The sequence below is a fragment of the Lathamus discolor genome, chromosome 19, assembly GCF_037157495.1.
Source record: "Lathamus discolor isolate bLatDis1 chromosome 19, bLatDis1.hap1, whole genome shotgun sequence".
NCBI lineage: Eukaryota > Metazoa > Chordata > Aves > Psittaciformes > Psittacidae > Lathamus > Lathamus discolor.
The window spans coordinates 5,653,452-5,669,411 of NC_088902.1; the positions used below are offsets into that span (position 1 = coordinate 5,653,452).

The 15,960-nt window shown below is 53.7% G+C and overlaps 1 protein-coding gene across 3 annotated transcripts; it reads right to left on the reverse strand.

The window, feature by feature from the left end:
* Window positions 1–4,972: 4,972 nt before the first annotated feature.
* LOC136023781 (apoptosis facilitator Bcl-2-like protein 14) lies at window positions 4,973–10,682 on the reverse strand. Of its 3 annotated transcripts, none has more exons than XM_065698640.1 (6): window positions 9,835–10,682; window positions 7,574–8,286; window positions 6,744–6,878; window positions 6,355–6,416; window positions 5,862–6,125; window positions 4,973–5,478 (listed from the first exon to the last, which is right to left on the reverse strand). In XM_065698640.1, exons 1-6 carry the CDS (start codon window positions 9,864–9,866, stop codon window positions 5,431–5,433), a joined length of 1,254 nt encoding a protein of 417 aa, XP_065554712.1. In that variant the 5' UTR covers window positions 9,867–10,682; the 3' UTR covers window positions 4,973–5,430. The 3 variants fall into 3 exon arrangements, with proteins under 3 accessions (XP_065554712.1, XP_065554710.1, XP_065554711.1); XM_065698638.1 differs by having other exon boundaries at window positions 6,744–6,881; window positions 9,835–10,681; XM_065698639.1 differs by having other exon boundaries at window positions 4,974–5,475; window positions 6,744–6,881; window positions 9,835–10,680.
* Between the last annotated feature and the right edge of the window lie 5,278 nt (window positions 10,683–15,960).

Here is a 15,960-nt window from a genome sequence, read left to right on the forward strand (position 1 = left end):
AGCTCCCCGAGGCGTTTAGATCCATGAGCTATTTTAATTGCTGCCTGTGCTAAAAACAGACGTTTTCCCCTGATCAAAACAGCTCTTGTAATCCTCGGCCACAGCCAGATCATGTGCTCAGGGCTGACTCAAGGCTCCCCTGTTCTATCAAGTGATCTGAAGCACCCCAGGAGCCCTCCTGGAGATGGTCCCCACATTCTTGTACCCATCACATCTGGAAACATCCATGTAAAATTGTCTCTTTGCTTCACGCTTCCTACATCCAGGGTGTTTTCCTAAATAGGATTCTCCATCAATCCCAGCTCAGGCACAGCTCAGCACTGAGTGAGTAAAGGCTTGTATAAGACACTTAAAGCCAGAGGGTGTTACACAAGGGGTGGATGCAGGGTGTTGCATCTGGTTAGGTTTGGTTAGGATTGCTTAGATTTGCGCCCTATTGGAACGGTTTTGTCTTCGCCTGACTCTTGGATATCCTTTGGGAGGGAAAAACAAGGAGCTGGATTTGCTTTTCTCTCCCCCCTCAGCACTCTGTAAAGCCCCAGAAGGATGCACCCTGTTCCCCAGATCTGGGGTTACTGGACCAAACTCAAGCTGCCTTTGGGCTTTCTTCATTGGCTGGGTGGTAGCTGAAAAACAGGGAGAAATTCAGTAGATTTCCAGTGTCTGTTCAGCCTCAGCACCCCGATGCTGCTGCCAGCGAGCAGGATGCAAACTGCATTTAAACAGATGAATTTACCAAATATTACTCAATATTATGTTGCTTCTGTTGTCCAAATCCACGGAGCGTGCACACTATGGTGTGATTATTACATATGTTACCTTCAAGGCTGTGTATAGACTTACACGAGAGGGGCATGTGTACAATAAGAGGCTGAAGGAGAGAGCTCTCCTTGCCCGTGTTGGTGCACCAGCATGGCCAGGGCAGCACAAGAAGAGCACAAAGGATGGTCCCAGCATCCTCATGCAACCTCTGCAATGCTGTTTCACCCCAGTTTTCATTTTTCCTTGGCCATCACTGAGTCCCCACCATGAGATTTGTATTTGCTGGGATACCCGGGTGTGGAGACAAAGTGGCCCTGGGATGAAGTTTTTAGGCCCTCATTGGGTGAGTCTCCCGTGAGTTCCAGCCTCCCCGGTGATCTCTGAGCTGTGATCTGTGTGATTCATGGCACTGTCTTCCCCAGCCCTTGGGAAAGCAAATTCCTTTATTTAAAGGGCTTCCTTCCTGCACTGGCAAACACGAAGGGCAAAAGGAATCATCTCTCACTGTAACTGATCTCAGTTGGAAGAGCTGGAATGTTGGCACACCGGAAGGAATTGTTTCCATGTTCTCTTCATTAACCCATCCAGCTTTGTGCATCAGAAGCCAGGGAATTCAGCAGGCACTGCATGGACTTGCACCTCCTTGGTCAAGCTCAGCCCCAGATGATGCCAAGCTTTGGGAAAGGTATAATCAATCCCATAGGACCTGCAGGAACACAGTCAGAGCATCCCAGACTGGTTTGGGTTGGAAGGGACCTTAAAGCTCATCCAGTTCCAACCCCTGCCACTGGCAGGGACCAGATTGCTCCAAGCCCCGTTCAGCCTGGCCTTGAACCTGGCCGGTTCCTCCATCCAGGGCACAGCACAAGGCGCTGAGCTTGCTGCAAAACGTGGTGCTCCAGGAGCACGTTGTGGGTGCAAACCCCAAGGGAGCTGAGCCGGGAGATGTTCTTACTCCACTCTCCTTTAGGCACCTGGTAACAGTTTCTTTCCTTGCCGCTGCCACAAAGTATTAAATGGGATTCTCCATTCCCAGAGCCAGATAATGAAGGATGATGTGGTGGCCACTGAAAAGCTGTGATCCCTGCAGGAAGACAAGTGGGAGATGCATGGTGAATGCAAGACGGTCCCCAACAAGAAGACAGCTCAGCCTTACATTGAGCAGGGGGAAGCTCTTGGCAGGGGCAGGGAGGCAAGGCAGGATGGACAAGAGGATGAGTGTCCATGCACATGGAAGGACAGGAGGCACTGACTTGGCAAGGGCCGAGCAGCACCCCAAAAGCAGCAGCTCCAACCTGCAAGGACTTCACAGCGTGCATCCCCTTGGGACCTTCAAAGCCAAGAGGAGCTAGGCTTCGGGGGCATACTTTGGGGGTCTTCATCTGGGGGGGGTGCACAGCCACGTCACAGCATCGAATCATAGACTCATAGAATCAACTGGGCTGGAAAAGCCCTTTCAGCCCATCCAGTCCAACCATTCCCAGCCCTGCCAGGGCCACCCCTAACCCATGGCACTGAGGCCTCGTCTCCACGCTGTGTGAACACTTGCAGGGCCGGTGCCTGCAGCCCTGCCCTGGGCAGCCTGTTCCAATGCCTGAGCACCCTCTGGGGCAGGAATTGTTCCTCAGCTCCATCTAAACCTGCCCTGGGGCAGCTTGAGGCCGGTTCCTCTTGTCCCATCCCTGGTTCCTTGGGAGCAGAGCCCAGCCCCTCCTGGCTCCATCCTCCTGTCAGGCACTTGTAAGGAGCCATCAGGTCCCCCCTGAGCCTTCTCTTCTCCATCTGAGCCCCCCAGGTCCCTCAGCCGTTCCCCATCACCGCTGGGCTCCAGGCCCTGCACCAGCTCCATTCCCTTCTCTGGCCCCGCTCCAGCCCCTCAATGTCTCTCTTGCAGTGAGGGGCCCAGAGCTGAACACAGGATCCGAGGTGCAGCCTCACCAGTGCCCAGTGCAGGGGCACAATCCCTGCCCTGGCCCTGCTGCCGCACTGGTGCTGGTACAGGCCAGGATGCTGGGGGCTTCCTGGCTGCCTGGACACAAGCTGCTCATGTTCAGCTCCATCACTCAGCACACAAATCACCCTGTCCCGTGATGAATTACAGCAGGGAGGGGGGATAAAAACTGTGCCCTGCACCCTCGCGTGCTGCAGCATCCCAGGAGGCAGCATCCTCCCTGGCCCGGTGCCACGCTCCCGTGAGGTGAAACCTTGTCATCATCCTCTCAGCGACAGGGAACTGGGCATTAACTGGCTCATTAAGGGCTGATTTCTAAGCCACCCTCCCCCTCCTGGCACTCGGGAAAATGGGATTAACAGGGACTAACTACACAAGGTCCCAGGAGCAGCCTGAGAGCTTTCAGGAGACCCCCCGGCTCCCATTGGGCACCAGGCAGGCAGGGGGCTGTGTGGGGTGTGAGGCTGTTTTCCCCAGCAGGATTAGTGCCCAGATGGCCGGTGTCCGTCATCCCATGGATTGTCGGGTGAGGAGATTGTCTTAGTGGTTTGAAGCCACAGAGGAGAGGATGAAGGTAATACCACGAGCTGGAAACCAATCAAAGCCCCGGGGCTAATAATTTGCTCTTCTTTAATACACTTTATATATCTGCAGTGGCCACAGGCAGTCATGGTTCTCAATTTTATGATCAAGACATTAAGCCAAGATGCTGGAGTTGCTCACGAGAAGGGACCTGGGCTCCCAGATCCAACAGCCCTGGGGTGCTGCACTGACAGCAGCTCCTGAGGACAGCCCACCAGGCTGGAGCAGCATCCCGGCTTTGGGTTGGGATATGTGGGACCAGGAGCACTGTGCGCAAGGGGCTGTGCAGGTTTGGCTCCTTGTTTCCTCAGTACCACTGACCTGATGGGGGGGAAAAGGTTCAGTGACCGCAGAAGGACATTTGGTTTGGCCCTGATAGGAGGAAGGGAATGGCAGAGATGAGCTGTTTTCCTCACTGGCGTTTTCCTGCGTGCCGAGGGCAGATGATGTCCTCCGGGAAGTCATCAAGGAGACAAAACCCTTTTCTGCTCCATGCAAATCCCAGCCCACAAGTGGCACAAGAGCTCAGATGCAAAACAAACAGGAGCATTGCATGATCCTCCTGCCAGGTCCCCACCACATCCCAAGCACCAGCCCCGGTCACAGCCCCAGCAGCATCCTGGGCTCTGGGCAGGGGACAGGAATGTGGTGATGGTTGCAAACAGGCAAGAGCAGTTTTGGTTTCTCTTGCAGTAAAAGTCTCCCACTTTGGTTCCTGGCCAAAAGGAAACACAGTGCTGGCACTGTGCTTGGTGCTGGCACCACTGGGCAGGACCCAGGAGTGGGATCTGGTGGTTTCCACAGATCTAAGTACCCTGGGTTAGATTAGCTGGAGCCTCTGCAATGTGTTCCCCTCCTTGGGGCTTTTCAGTGATTCAACTTTTTGTCTCTACCAAACATTTCCTTACAGGCTTTGCAAACGGGGATGTTGATCTGTGTGGAGAAGGGCTGCTTGCTTCCTTTGAGGGGTCTGCTTCCCCGTTTTGCTTTACTTAGGGTTTTAAAAGGACCAAGAAGTTCAGGTTCCCCAGAAGAGGAAGCACTGGGCAGCCACAGGCTATCACTGGTGGCCCACATTGCACTGTCACCACATGCCTGGACTGAACCAGACCAAAGGGTTGATTCACCGCCATCATCTCCTCCAACCCACTAGATCCTGCCTCCATCATCTCCTCCAACTCACTTCTGCACTGCAAGCCTCCAGATTTTGACCCCTTCACCCCAGGCTGGGTCCAACCCTGGCAAAGGAGATGCTTCTGTTAGTGCCACCACACTGAGCACTGTCAATCCCCCCCCAGCCCCGAGCCGCCTTAATCCATGGCCCTGCTTAGGGGTCTGGGCAGAGATTAGCTGGGAACACTCCCAGAGATTAGGCTTTAATCGCTTTGACATTTCACATCTTCTTAGACCTTGTAGGTGAGACCGCAACAGCCGTAAATCCCCTCGGTCCTGGAGGGAGCCAAAGGGAGGGCAGCTCCTGCACCACTTGGGAGCAAGCTTTGCGCAGTTCTTGGTGTCACATCAAGCTGCTTTGGTGAATAAATCTCCTGCTGCTGGGAAGGGAATGGTTATAAATAGCAAAAAGTGGCAGGATCAGACCACATATCTGCTGTAAGACTCCCTTTGTGCCACTGGAAGGAGCAGCTGCAGCAAAACAAACATTATCCCATGTATAATGCCTGTATACATCACCCATTAATCAAGCCTGGCTGTCATTTAGGGATCATTTTATTGGAGTTTTAGGGTTTCTTTCCTGAACGGGAAGCTGGGCTGAGAGCAGAAGCTACAAAAATTACATTGTACATTCCCAGATACATGTAGAAAAGCAGGCAAATAAATACACAGACACAGACACAAACCAACCAAGAGGTTCAACACATGCACTTGGTGACAGCTACAATGCAAATACAGGGTGAAATTTGGGCTTTGCCTGATTTACAGTCACTCCACCCCCAGCCAGGTGAGGTTTAAGCATTTCACACTGCTGTGGCTATCGCTGGGCTTTTCCTTAGCAGCTTTTAAACCCACAGCTCTGGAAAATCACCCCAAATCCAGGTCACCAGCAGGATGCGGTGACCTCCATCAGTAAATCCACGTCCTTCCCAGGCACCACCGGCTCCCTGGAGCAGCCCACGTCAGTCTGGGCTCTCACAGATGTCTCTGCTGAGCTCTCCTCTGTTCTGCTGAGACAGAAGGAAGCACTGGTGAGGTCCTTTCTCAACCTGAGCTGGTGCTATCGGTCTGCTAGATGCATCAAGGAGGAAATTCTCCCTGTTGAAGCTGCGGTTACACCAGGTTGCAGCAATGCCAAGCACTGCAGAGCATCTCCTGGCTGCAATTTGCAATGCATCAAGCAAGCCTTTGTGCGTGCATGGGCCGTGCTCATGTTGGGGAAGGTAAAGTCAGCCCAAACAGCACGGGACAAAATCCAGCACCCCTCACCCCCCAGCCCCGCACCGCCCCATACAAGCCAGCATGACCCAGGTCTGTCAGTCACCCTAAAATTACACCTCTTGCCCTAAGTCTGTGCAGGAAGCTCAGCCCCAGACTCCACCCCTGTCCCTACCTGGAGAATTCTGCCGTAGGACAAGGGTGCAAAGGAATCCTCCAGGTAGCGGGTACCAAAGCCCATGATCCTGTTCACTGCCTGGTTGCAGATGCCCGCCACCTTGGCGGTGAGGTGCACTGTGAAGGCAAACTGGATCTCTTCGGGATTGACATCGGATCTGCTGGTCGTCATTTCCTTATGGACGTAGGCATCAGCCAGGTTCTTGAAGGAGCTGTAGGACATGTCTCTGAAGAACGTCCGTAGCCCCGCATCTTCTTTCACCTGGTTAAGAAGCGAGTGAATAGATAGACGTGAATAACTCAGTGTGTCATCCTTGTGTTGATGCCTTCACTCCACGTTAGGACTGACAGACAGACACGATCACACCCAGTCGGGAAATTAGAAGATGCCATTTCCTTGACTTTACTGTTTCCCTGCACCAGGGAAATCAATGGTGTTGCTTTGCCCACGTTCCCTCAACCCATCCAGCTGAGCACAGCTCTCCTCTCACCTGCCTGTCCAGCTCATCTCCTGCACTCTGGAGCAGGGCCACGATTCTCCAGATGGCTTCATCTGCAGAGAGGGAGCCCGCATTATCTCCAGCCTTTTCTCCAAGCCTCACACCCGATGCTCTGTTTAGCTCCCAGGAAAAATCGCCTGAGCAATGTGCATCCACCTCCCTCCCTCCAAATCCCATCTCAGCCTATTGCCAAGTGACTTTTTAACCTCAACCAGCAAAAACACCCCAGTGACTTCAAATTTGCCTCTCCCCAAATCAAGCCCTGATGCTGAAAATCTCCTCCAGCGTCTTCATAGAGGTCATGTAAGCCCCAGGGTCAGGACTGAAGCAGGGTTTGGGTTCCATGCAGGCCCTGAAGAGCTTCCAAGGGCAACACTCACCTATCCCATCAGCACCAGCCGGCCGTGGTGGCTCCTCATGTCCACGTGCTGTGCTCCCCTGGCTCTCACTGCCCTGCACGATCAGCCCGATCTCTTCTGAGACTCGTGCATAGTAACCATCAGGCTGCTCTTCATCTGCTGCGAGAAGAACACAGCTTCAGAATCGAGGGTTATTTCTTTGCTGGCCATGGGTTGGAAGGGAAAAGCAGTAGCAACATTGGCTGCATCCATGTGGTGCTCATGCCCACCCTGGATCAGTGCATGGTGCTGGTAAACAATGGGGCTGAGCTCTCTGAACTGCAACCAAGTGGCTTCAACATGCCCCAGATCCACCAAAGCTTTGAAGAAATCCTCTCACTGCTTTCTCACTGGGGAAGGGCTGCGGTGAGGGTACAGGGTGTCCTGCACCCTTGTGCCGGCATCCTTCCCCATAGCAAACCGAAAGTAGCTTGATATTGGCCCTGGAGTGGCTTAAGATCCAACTGCAGGTCTTCAAATACAGGTTTAAACTAGACCACCATGTCAGAGGGGGGGAAACCTGTGCTTGGATAGCTACTGCCAAGCATCTGGCTGGGAATAACTTGCTGCATATATAAGTTGCAGCAATGCTGCGCGCTCAAAGCACCGACAGCTTGACCCATTCCTGGGGTAGCAGGTTGAGATTGGAGTCCTTGAAACCTATCCCAAACCTCAGCAAGCGCCAGGAGGGTGATGCTTAGTTAGAACACAGCTCTAAGCACTATAGAAGTTCAACCCAAAAGAAGCCCAACAGAGGTCCCGTTGGCAGTAGGGTTGGTTTAGGGTCCGGGCTAGGGGTGGTGGGGTCCTACCTGCTGTGGCCGGAGCCTGGACGTGCCGCAGAGGAAGGCAGCTGGGTCTCTTGGCCCTCGCCCCTGCTGCTGTCTCTCCCTTCTCCTCCTCTGTGTGCTTCTTGAAGGAGAAAACCTTCTTGAGGCTGGCTCTCCTCTTGGAGGCTCTGCCTGGCAATGGGGACGTGCTGGAGTGCCCTGTGGCTCTTTTCACCCCTTCTGATTTAGGGCTGTGAGGAGCTTTGGCATCTTTCTCCTTTGCTTTTTGCCCCACGTTTTCTTTCTGGTCCTCAGGGCTCTTCTTGAAGAGGAAATTTAAGACAGCTTTGAACCAGGTGCGTTGGGTTTTGCCCTGGGAAGAGTTTTTTGTGCTTTTCCTCTTGGGCTCCAGCTCCTCTTTAGAGACCTCCCCAGGAGCTTCGCTGTCATCATGCAAAGCCTCATCCAGCTCCAGTGCTTTGGGCCTGTCCTCCTGCTCCTTCCTGGGGCTGTGTCTGGTGCATGAATACTTGCAGAAGTCACTTTTTGACCGCTGCAGCTCAGCCGCCTTCCTCCTGCGCCCGCCACCTCTCGCCTGCAGCGGTTTCTTGGGGTTCTCACAGCAGCTCAGGGAGCGCTTGACGTAGATCTCCAGCACCTTCTTGGCCCCTTGCCTGTCCAGCGAGAGGATCTTGCCTGACGGCTGCCTTGCCACGTCCCGCCGAGGCTTCTCCGCAGCCAGAGCCTGCATGCTGCTGCAGAGAGGAGCAAGAGTTCAGCCTAACGGCTGCTTTCCCCCGGACACTGCGCAGTCAGGCTGGGCAGGGTGGGAACCATTCCCGTTTGGCACGCGAGGATGGACTGTTTGTGTTCCCAGTAAATGATCAACCCTTTTTATAGTTATGGGAAAGCTCCTTACGTAGATGGCACGAGTGGGGTTTTATGATGGGCTGTAGGCACTGATGATAGAGGAAGCGAAACTGGAGGGAGGGGAGATGTGGCCGTGGCTTACTGAGAGAGCCTGGTTTACTTCCAGTGCGTTTAATACAGCAAGGGTGGATTAAATAGAATACAGATACTGCGGTACTCTGACTTCTTATATTACAATGAAAAATCACAGACGAGGACAACATCTCACTGGTGAATCACACAGCACAGGTTTTTTACTATCTGTCCTTAAAGTATTGACTCTCCTCAATTTCTGCACATTCCCCAGCGAGGCTGGGTGCTCCCAGCCCTTGGAGAGGCCAAGGGCAAAGTAGGCTCTCACAAATATTACAAGTGTGATGGGGAAGGGCTGAGGGACCTGGGGGGTTCAGATGGAGAAGAGAAGGCTCAGGGGGGACCTGATGGCTCCCTACAAGTGCCTGACAGGAGGATGGAGCCAGGAGGGGCTGGGCTCTGCTCCCAAGGAACCAGGGATGGGACAAGAGGAACCGGCCTCAAGCTGCACCAGGGCAGGTTTAGATGGAGCTGAGGAACAATTCCTGCCCCAGAGGGTGCTCGGGCATTGGAACAGGCTGCCCAGGGCAGGGCTGCAGGCACCGGCCCTGCAAGTGTTCACACAGCGTGGAGACGAGGCCTCAGTGCCATGGGTTAGGGGTGGCCTTGGCAGTGCTGGGGTAAGGGTTGGACTGGATGGGATTAAAGGGCTTTTCCAACCTGGTTCATTTTATAATTCTATGAAATAGCCTCATTCATTGTCAATATTGGCCCAGCACCCTGCGATGATGCAGCCACTCTTGGAGCTCTCACAGGGCTGTGAATGGAGTTCAGAGCACCCAGCTCGGCCTTTCCCATCGCAGAAGATGCTGCTATTGAAAAACCAGAGCTGTGCCTTGTGTTGCCACTAATTCCAAACCCAATTTCACTCTTCAGAGACCCAGACCCAACCCAGACGTTCTCCACCATTGAACAGCACAAGGGAAGACAACACCCAAATCCAGCACTCAGCTGTTCAAACCACCCTGGAGCCCTGCACCATAGATCATAGAATGGCTTGTCTTGAAAAGGACCTTAAGATCATCTATTTCCAGGCAGGGACCCCTCACCTCACGGCCTCTGCTCTCTCTAGATGAGCAGCACCACAACACACAAGCACACCCACCCACCCCAGCTTGGCCTGGTTTTGGATCAAGAAGACACATTACTTCCATCCAAGCCAACACCAAAGCCACCCATTCACCGAACAAGAAGTCATTCAACTAGATTTAATCACAGCAAAACAACCACCCCCATCCTACTTGGACTCATTCCAGTCCATTGGCCATGCCAGTTTCTTGATTCGCTCTTTCAGTATTTACCTTTCCATCAGTATTTCTGCCCCTCTGGACATAGGTCAAGACAAGCTCCTCAGCCACGGGCACTAAGGGTTGTCAGGCTCTCCTCGGAGGTGACTTTTTATACCCAGGGCTGACTAAGTCCTATTTTTAGCAGCCATTCAGGTGGGAGAGCGGTCAATGCTTCCGCCTGGGATCCCGCTATCACCTCCCTCGTGGGTGTGAGTTTCGCTGGAGGAGAAAGCAATTTCCTTATGACAATCAGCAGCAAAACAGCATAAAAATCACCTGTCACCTGATGTAAGCACTGGCCTCTAAAACCAGCCTCCTAAGCCATTGGGTTTGGTTTGTTTAAGTGGGTATTTAATGACTGTGATGCCAGTTATAGGGGTTTCTGGGTTGTTTTTGCAAGGAGAAGCCATATGTTTGTCAGATAAATGGGGTTTCAGTGCAGTGAGCAGATTGCCCCACTTATATCTCAGGAGCTTCCAGGGAAGAGGATGTTGGGGGTTGTTATGGAGCCATGGATACTTTGGGGCACGGTGCTATCAGGTTGTTGCTCTGCACAGTGCATGGTGTCAAGGGAGGTGATTCTGCCTCTCTGCTGCACTGTGGGGATACCTCCCCTGCAGTCCTGATCCAGCTCTGGAGTCCTGAGCACAGGAAAGACACAGAGCTGCTGCAGCGAGGCCAGAGGAGGGACACAAAAATGATCAGAAGGTTGGAGCACCCCTGCTCTGGAGCCAGGCTGAGAGAGCTGGGCTGGGGCAGCCTGGAGAAGAGAAGGCTCCTGAAGGGGAGACCTGAGAGCAGCTCCAGTGCCTGAAGGGGCTGCAGGAAACCTGGAGAGGGGCTTGGGACAAGGGCCTGTAGGGACAGGCCAAAGGGAATGGCTTGAACCTGCCCGAGGGGAGACTGAGATGAGCTCTTAGGCAGAAGCTGTTCCCTGTGAGGGTGCTGAGGCGCTGGCACAGGGTGCCCAGAGAAGCTGTGGCTGCCCCATCCCTGGCAGTGCTCAAGGCCAGGTTGGACACAGGGGCTTGAAGCAAGCTGCTCCAGTGGAAGGGGGCCCTGCCTGTGGCAACCTCTAGGTTGAAGCTGGAGATGCTTTAAGGTCCCATCCAACACAAACCAGGCTGTGACTCCATGAGCCAATGACTGAACTGCAACACCTTTGAAACCCTTCCTGGGGTCCTTCAGAGAGCCCCATGCACCCACCCTAAACTGTGAAACAGGACCTGGATCTACTGCACCCCCATAGCTCCCATTCAGCCTTGCCAGGGGGACAGAGCATCTCCCAGGGTTGTACTACTCAACATCTGCCCCTGGGCCAAGCGACTCTTTACACTTTTCTTACACCACGGATCCATTTGGCCCCACAGCCACTCCGCTGCACCCCTGTGCCCATGTCCCACCATCCCCATTGCTATTTTGCCATCTGATGGCAATACGTTACACTGCATCTTGCGGTACGGTGCTGGATGCAGATGGAAAGCCCCGCGGCAGGATTTTCTCCCGAGCACTGCTGCATTTGCTCTCGTTTCCACTCAGGATGATGTTGCCCTTTTATCCAGCTCCCCCCTGGATAAGAATGGTCTATTTCTGATACCGGTTCAGCACCCCATTGAACTGCCCAGCGTGACTTTTCTTTCCTTTTCTACAAGCTTTCTGTGCCATAATGTCCTATAATTGTGAGGGATCCCTGCACTTCTCCTGAGCCTCCGCCGGTGAGTCAGAGCCTGGTATTGATCAGCAATTCCCTGGCTTTGTTTTTCAGCATCGCCATCTACCCCTGATAAATAATTAAACCATGAGGAGCTCCGTGCTAACTCGCATGTGAGCACGTCCTTCCATGAGCAGGTGATTCCTGTCCATGAGGAGTTTCACAATCGATGGTGTGGGGTTTTTCCTCTGTAGCACCCATAAAATGAAAAGCCAAATCCACTCTGGTGATGGGGCGCAGTTTGGTCATATCCAGTCTGGAGATGTTGCTACTGAAGCGCATCGAAGGCTCAGTTCAAACACTGTCCCGGCTCATGAAGGACTTCTCAGGATTAAACTGTGAATCAGTGTTGACTTTTCCTCTTTGTAGTAGCGTTTATGGACACAGCCTGAAGATGGGATCCCAAAGTGACTCCAGGAAAAATCTTGGCCTGAACTGTAATTCTGGATCTAGTCCTTGATCCAAGTTTAGATCCCTTCTGGGATTTGGGATATGCTCGATCCTAACAGGAGAGAAACACAAGAAGAAGATGTTTGCAAGAGCCCTGGGACAAAGCAAAAGCCCATTTCCAGCACTGGGTGGGAATTAGAAAGCAGGCTCAAAATGGGCTCATGGGGAGGGAGTACACAATGTGAGGCTGGTATTTCAGGCCAGCAACGCTGGAAAAGCAGAACTGAAAGTACAGGGAAGCAGGGGAAAAACAGTTTATTTACAGGAACCTGCTCCAAAAGATGGGAAAACCCAAGGGAGCGGCGTTCCCTGCATAGAGCTGTGAGGGTTACAGTGGGCTCAGGAGAAGGCACCCAGATTTCTCCAGGCTGAGGCTGGACATCAGGAGAAGCCTCCTATGCAGGAGGGTGAGACAACCTCAGACGGGTGTCAGGAGGGGTCACGATAGAATCATAGAATAGTTAGGGTTGGAAAGGACCTCAAGATCATCCAGTTCCAACCCCCCTGCCATGGGCAGGGACACCTCACACTAAACCATCCCACACAAGGCTTCATCCAACCTGGCCTTGAACACTGCCAGGGATGGAGCACTCACAACCTCCCTGGGCAACCCATTCCAGTGCCTCAGCACCCTCACAGTAAAGAACTCTAAACTTCCCCTGTGAAATGTTTAACCCGTTACCCCTTGTCCTGTCACTACAGTCCCTAATGAAGAGCCCCTCCCCAGCATCCCTATAGGCCCCCTTCAGACCCTGGAAGCTGCTCTGAGGTCTCCATGCAGCCTGCTCTTCTCCAGGCTGAACAGCCCCAACTTTCTCAGCCTATCTTCATACGGGAGGTGCTCCAGTCCATCCTTGGTGGTCTTCAAGATCTGGCTAGCCAAAGCCATGGCCAACCCAGCTGGTGCTGGAGGCAGTTGTGCTTTCAGTGGACCACAAAGGTTCCTTCCTGGGCACAAAGGTAAATGGAGTTTCAGATGTGAACCACAATGGTGGTGCTGTGGCAACAGCCACGCTTCGGACAAACAGCACAGCCAACGTGGCCTCGGTGGAAACCTCTCAGCCCAGTTCCTCTGACCCAAGAGGGTGACAGGCACCAGCCCCCAAATCCAACTCCCTTTTTCTCCAGCCCTGGGACTGATTTTAGGTGCCTTCCTCAGCAGATGAGCCATGCGAGGCAGCAGCAGGCACGCATGAGCATGAATGTTCTCAGTTCATAGAACAGTAGAATCCCAGCCTGGTTTGGGTTGGAAGGGACCTCAAAGCTCCTCCAGCTCCAACCCCTGCCACGGGCAGGGACCCCTTCCACTGGAGCAGCTTGCTCCAAGCCCCTGTGTCCAACCTGGCCTTGAGCACTGCCAGGGATGGGGCAGCCACAGCTTCTCTGGGCACCCTGTGCCAGCGCCTCAGCACCCTCACAGGGAACAGCTTCTGCCTTAGATCCAACCTGAACTTCCCCTGTTTCAGTCTGAACCCATCACCCCTTGCCCTGTCACTGCAGTCCCTGATGAAGGGGCCCTCTCCAGCATCCAGCTCGCTGCTGTGCATCACCCTGACCCAAACACCACTGGACCAGGGGCTGATGAAGCACAAACAGGGACCTCCAGGGAACGAAGAACCTGCAGACCTTTGGAGAAGGCCCTATGGGGCACCCACCTGCGTGTGCCACCACCCTGGACTCCAGCCATGGTGACAGTCCCCATGAGACTGCTGCGTGCTCTCCCTCCCCACACGAATAAACGGCACAAGCAGCGGTTACTCAGCTGTTTACCCAGAGGGATGGGTCCGTGTTCCAGGAAAGCAGCAGGTTTACAGCCCTCCTGCCTCTGTTTACTGCAGGGAAGAGATACATCGTGCCAGGAAACACACGAGGGCTTCCTGGGAGCATGGAGCGAGTTTATCATTGCAGCCCATCCTTCCAAAGGTGACCCTTGATTTGCACCCTCCAAGATGCCTCTGGAGCCGTGTTACTCAGCACAAGGCTTGAGGGCTTTTGGCAGCTTCCCAAAAGTGAAATCCCCATCCAAGTCCAGCGGGATCCTTACTCATAGCAGGAAAAGCAGGTGAAGGGAGCACTGGGGTCACCAACTGTCACCTGCTCCAGCAAAACAAACCACACAGGCTGAAGTGAGGGATGCTCAGGTGCCCTCAGGGCGGTTTCCATAGCAAGAAAACACGGGAATGTCTTGTTAGGATAAGTTAGGACATCCTTGTTAGGAAAAACACATCCATGGGTGTGTATTCCAAGAGCTGCACAGAGACAGGATGGGACAGCTACCAAGGAAGGGTCTGCATTCCCACCAAAGCTGCCCCTCAGGCCTGGGCAGGTCTTACACTGTGTCGTGGTTTAAACCAATCCACACAGGTCGTCCACTCACCACCCCCCCCCCCCCGACCCTCCCCAGTCCCGGAGGGATGGGGAGGAGAATCAGGAGAATGTAACTCCCATGGGTTGAGATAAGAGCAGCCCAGTAACTAAGGTATAACACAAATCACTGCTGATACCGCCAATGATAGTATTGATAAGAGAAAATAACAAGAGAATACGATACCACCGCCGAATGAGTTCGACCCCCCCGAAGAGAGAGTGTGCCCTTCTGGGCAACTCCCCGTTACATCCTGGGCATGCCGTGCTGTGGTATGGAATACCTCTTTGGCTAGCTGGGGTCAGGTGCCCTGTCTCTGCTTCCTCCCGGCCTCCCCTCATCCCCGGCAGAGCATGAGACTCACAGAGTCCTTGGCCAGAATAAACATTACTTGGCAACAATTAAAACCAATCGGTGTTATCAGCTCTCTGCCCAGGCTGGAAGTCAAAACACAGCGCTGCACCAGCTATTAAGAAGGAGCAAAACGGCTCCTGGTAAACCCAGGACACACTGACTCTGCTGGGTTTCACCCCGAAATAGATCTGGCTTTCCTCTCCCCTAGGCGGAAAGAAGGATGTGGTCTGGTGCTTCACTGCACCTTCCTGCTGTGGCCCATCCCCAGGCTGCAGCTTGGCTGGGTGCTGGGCAACCTCCAGCCCCTTCTCCTAGTCAGGCTCTCCCAAGCCCTGTGTCACTGCTCATTTACCCCCTCGAGCTTCTCACTTCCTTCTCCTCCATCTCTCACCTCATCAAACACTTGGGTTTTGCAAGGAGCTGGTGATGGTTTCTGGAAGCAGAACTTCCCAGGCAGTGTTTCTGGAGTCATCGTTCTGCTGGAGCTTCAGCAACCAGCACTCATGTGTCCCACCACCGCCTCTCGCTGCCCACAGCCCACCAGCATCCCCAGGCTTCAGCTAATGGGTGTGAAGTAGTTTTGCAGGAGCCACACCAGTTACAGCAAAGGGGGCTGCAGTTTCAGGTTGGTAGCAACCAGTTTTGGTGGAAACCTCAGTCACCAACCCCTGCCAAAGCTTTTCACAAGACAGCTCCCAGACCCACTCACAGCATCACTGCCCCAAGTTGGTGCTGATGCAGCCCCAAGACTGTAACTTGGGCTTGGGAAAGGGTCTGGAGCAGGTATGAGGCAGCAGGATCATTTCTGCAGTGCTGCAAAACCAGGGTTGGAAGGAACTCACCTTTTCCTATAAGCCACAAAGCACGATGCTGCTTCACAACCTGTGCCTGCGCTTGTCACCTCGCTACAGAACACCGTGTGTTTGCAATGTCTTTACCCATCAAACTGCCCCAGGGCAGGTTTAGATGGAGCTGAGGAACAATTCCTGCCCCAGAGGGTGCTCAGGCATTGGAACAGGCTGCCCAGGGCAGGGCTGCAGGCACCGGCCCTGCAAGGGTTCACACAGCGTGGAGACGAGGCCTCAGTGCCATGGGTTAGGGGTGGCCCTGGCAGGGCTGGGGAAGGGTTGGACTGGATGGGATTAAAGGGCTTTCCCAACCTGGATGAATCTATGCTCAGCTGCTGAGCACCTCAGACTGCTGCACTCTGGTTTAGTGCTGCCAAGCTTGGGGACAAGATCTGGGTGCCCAAAGGAGC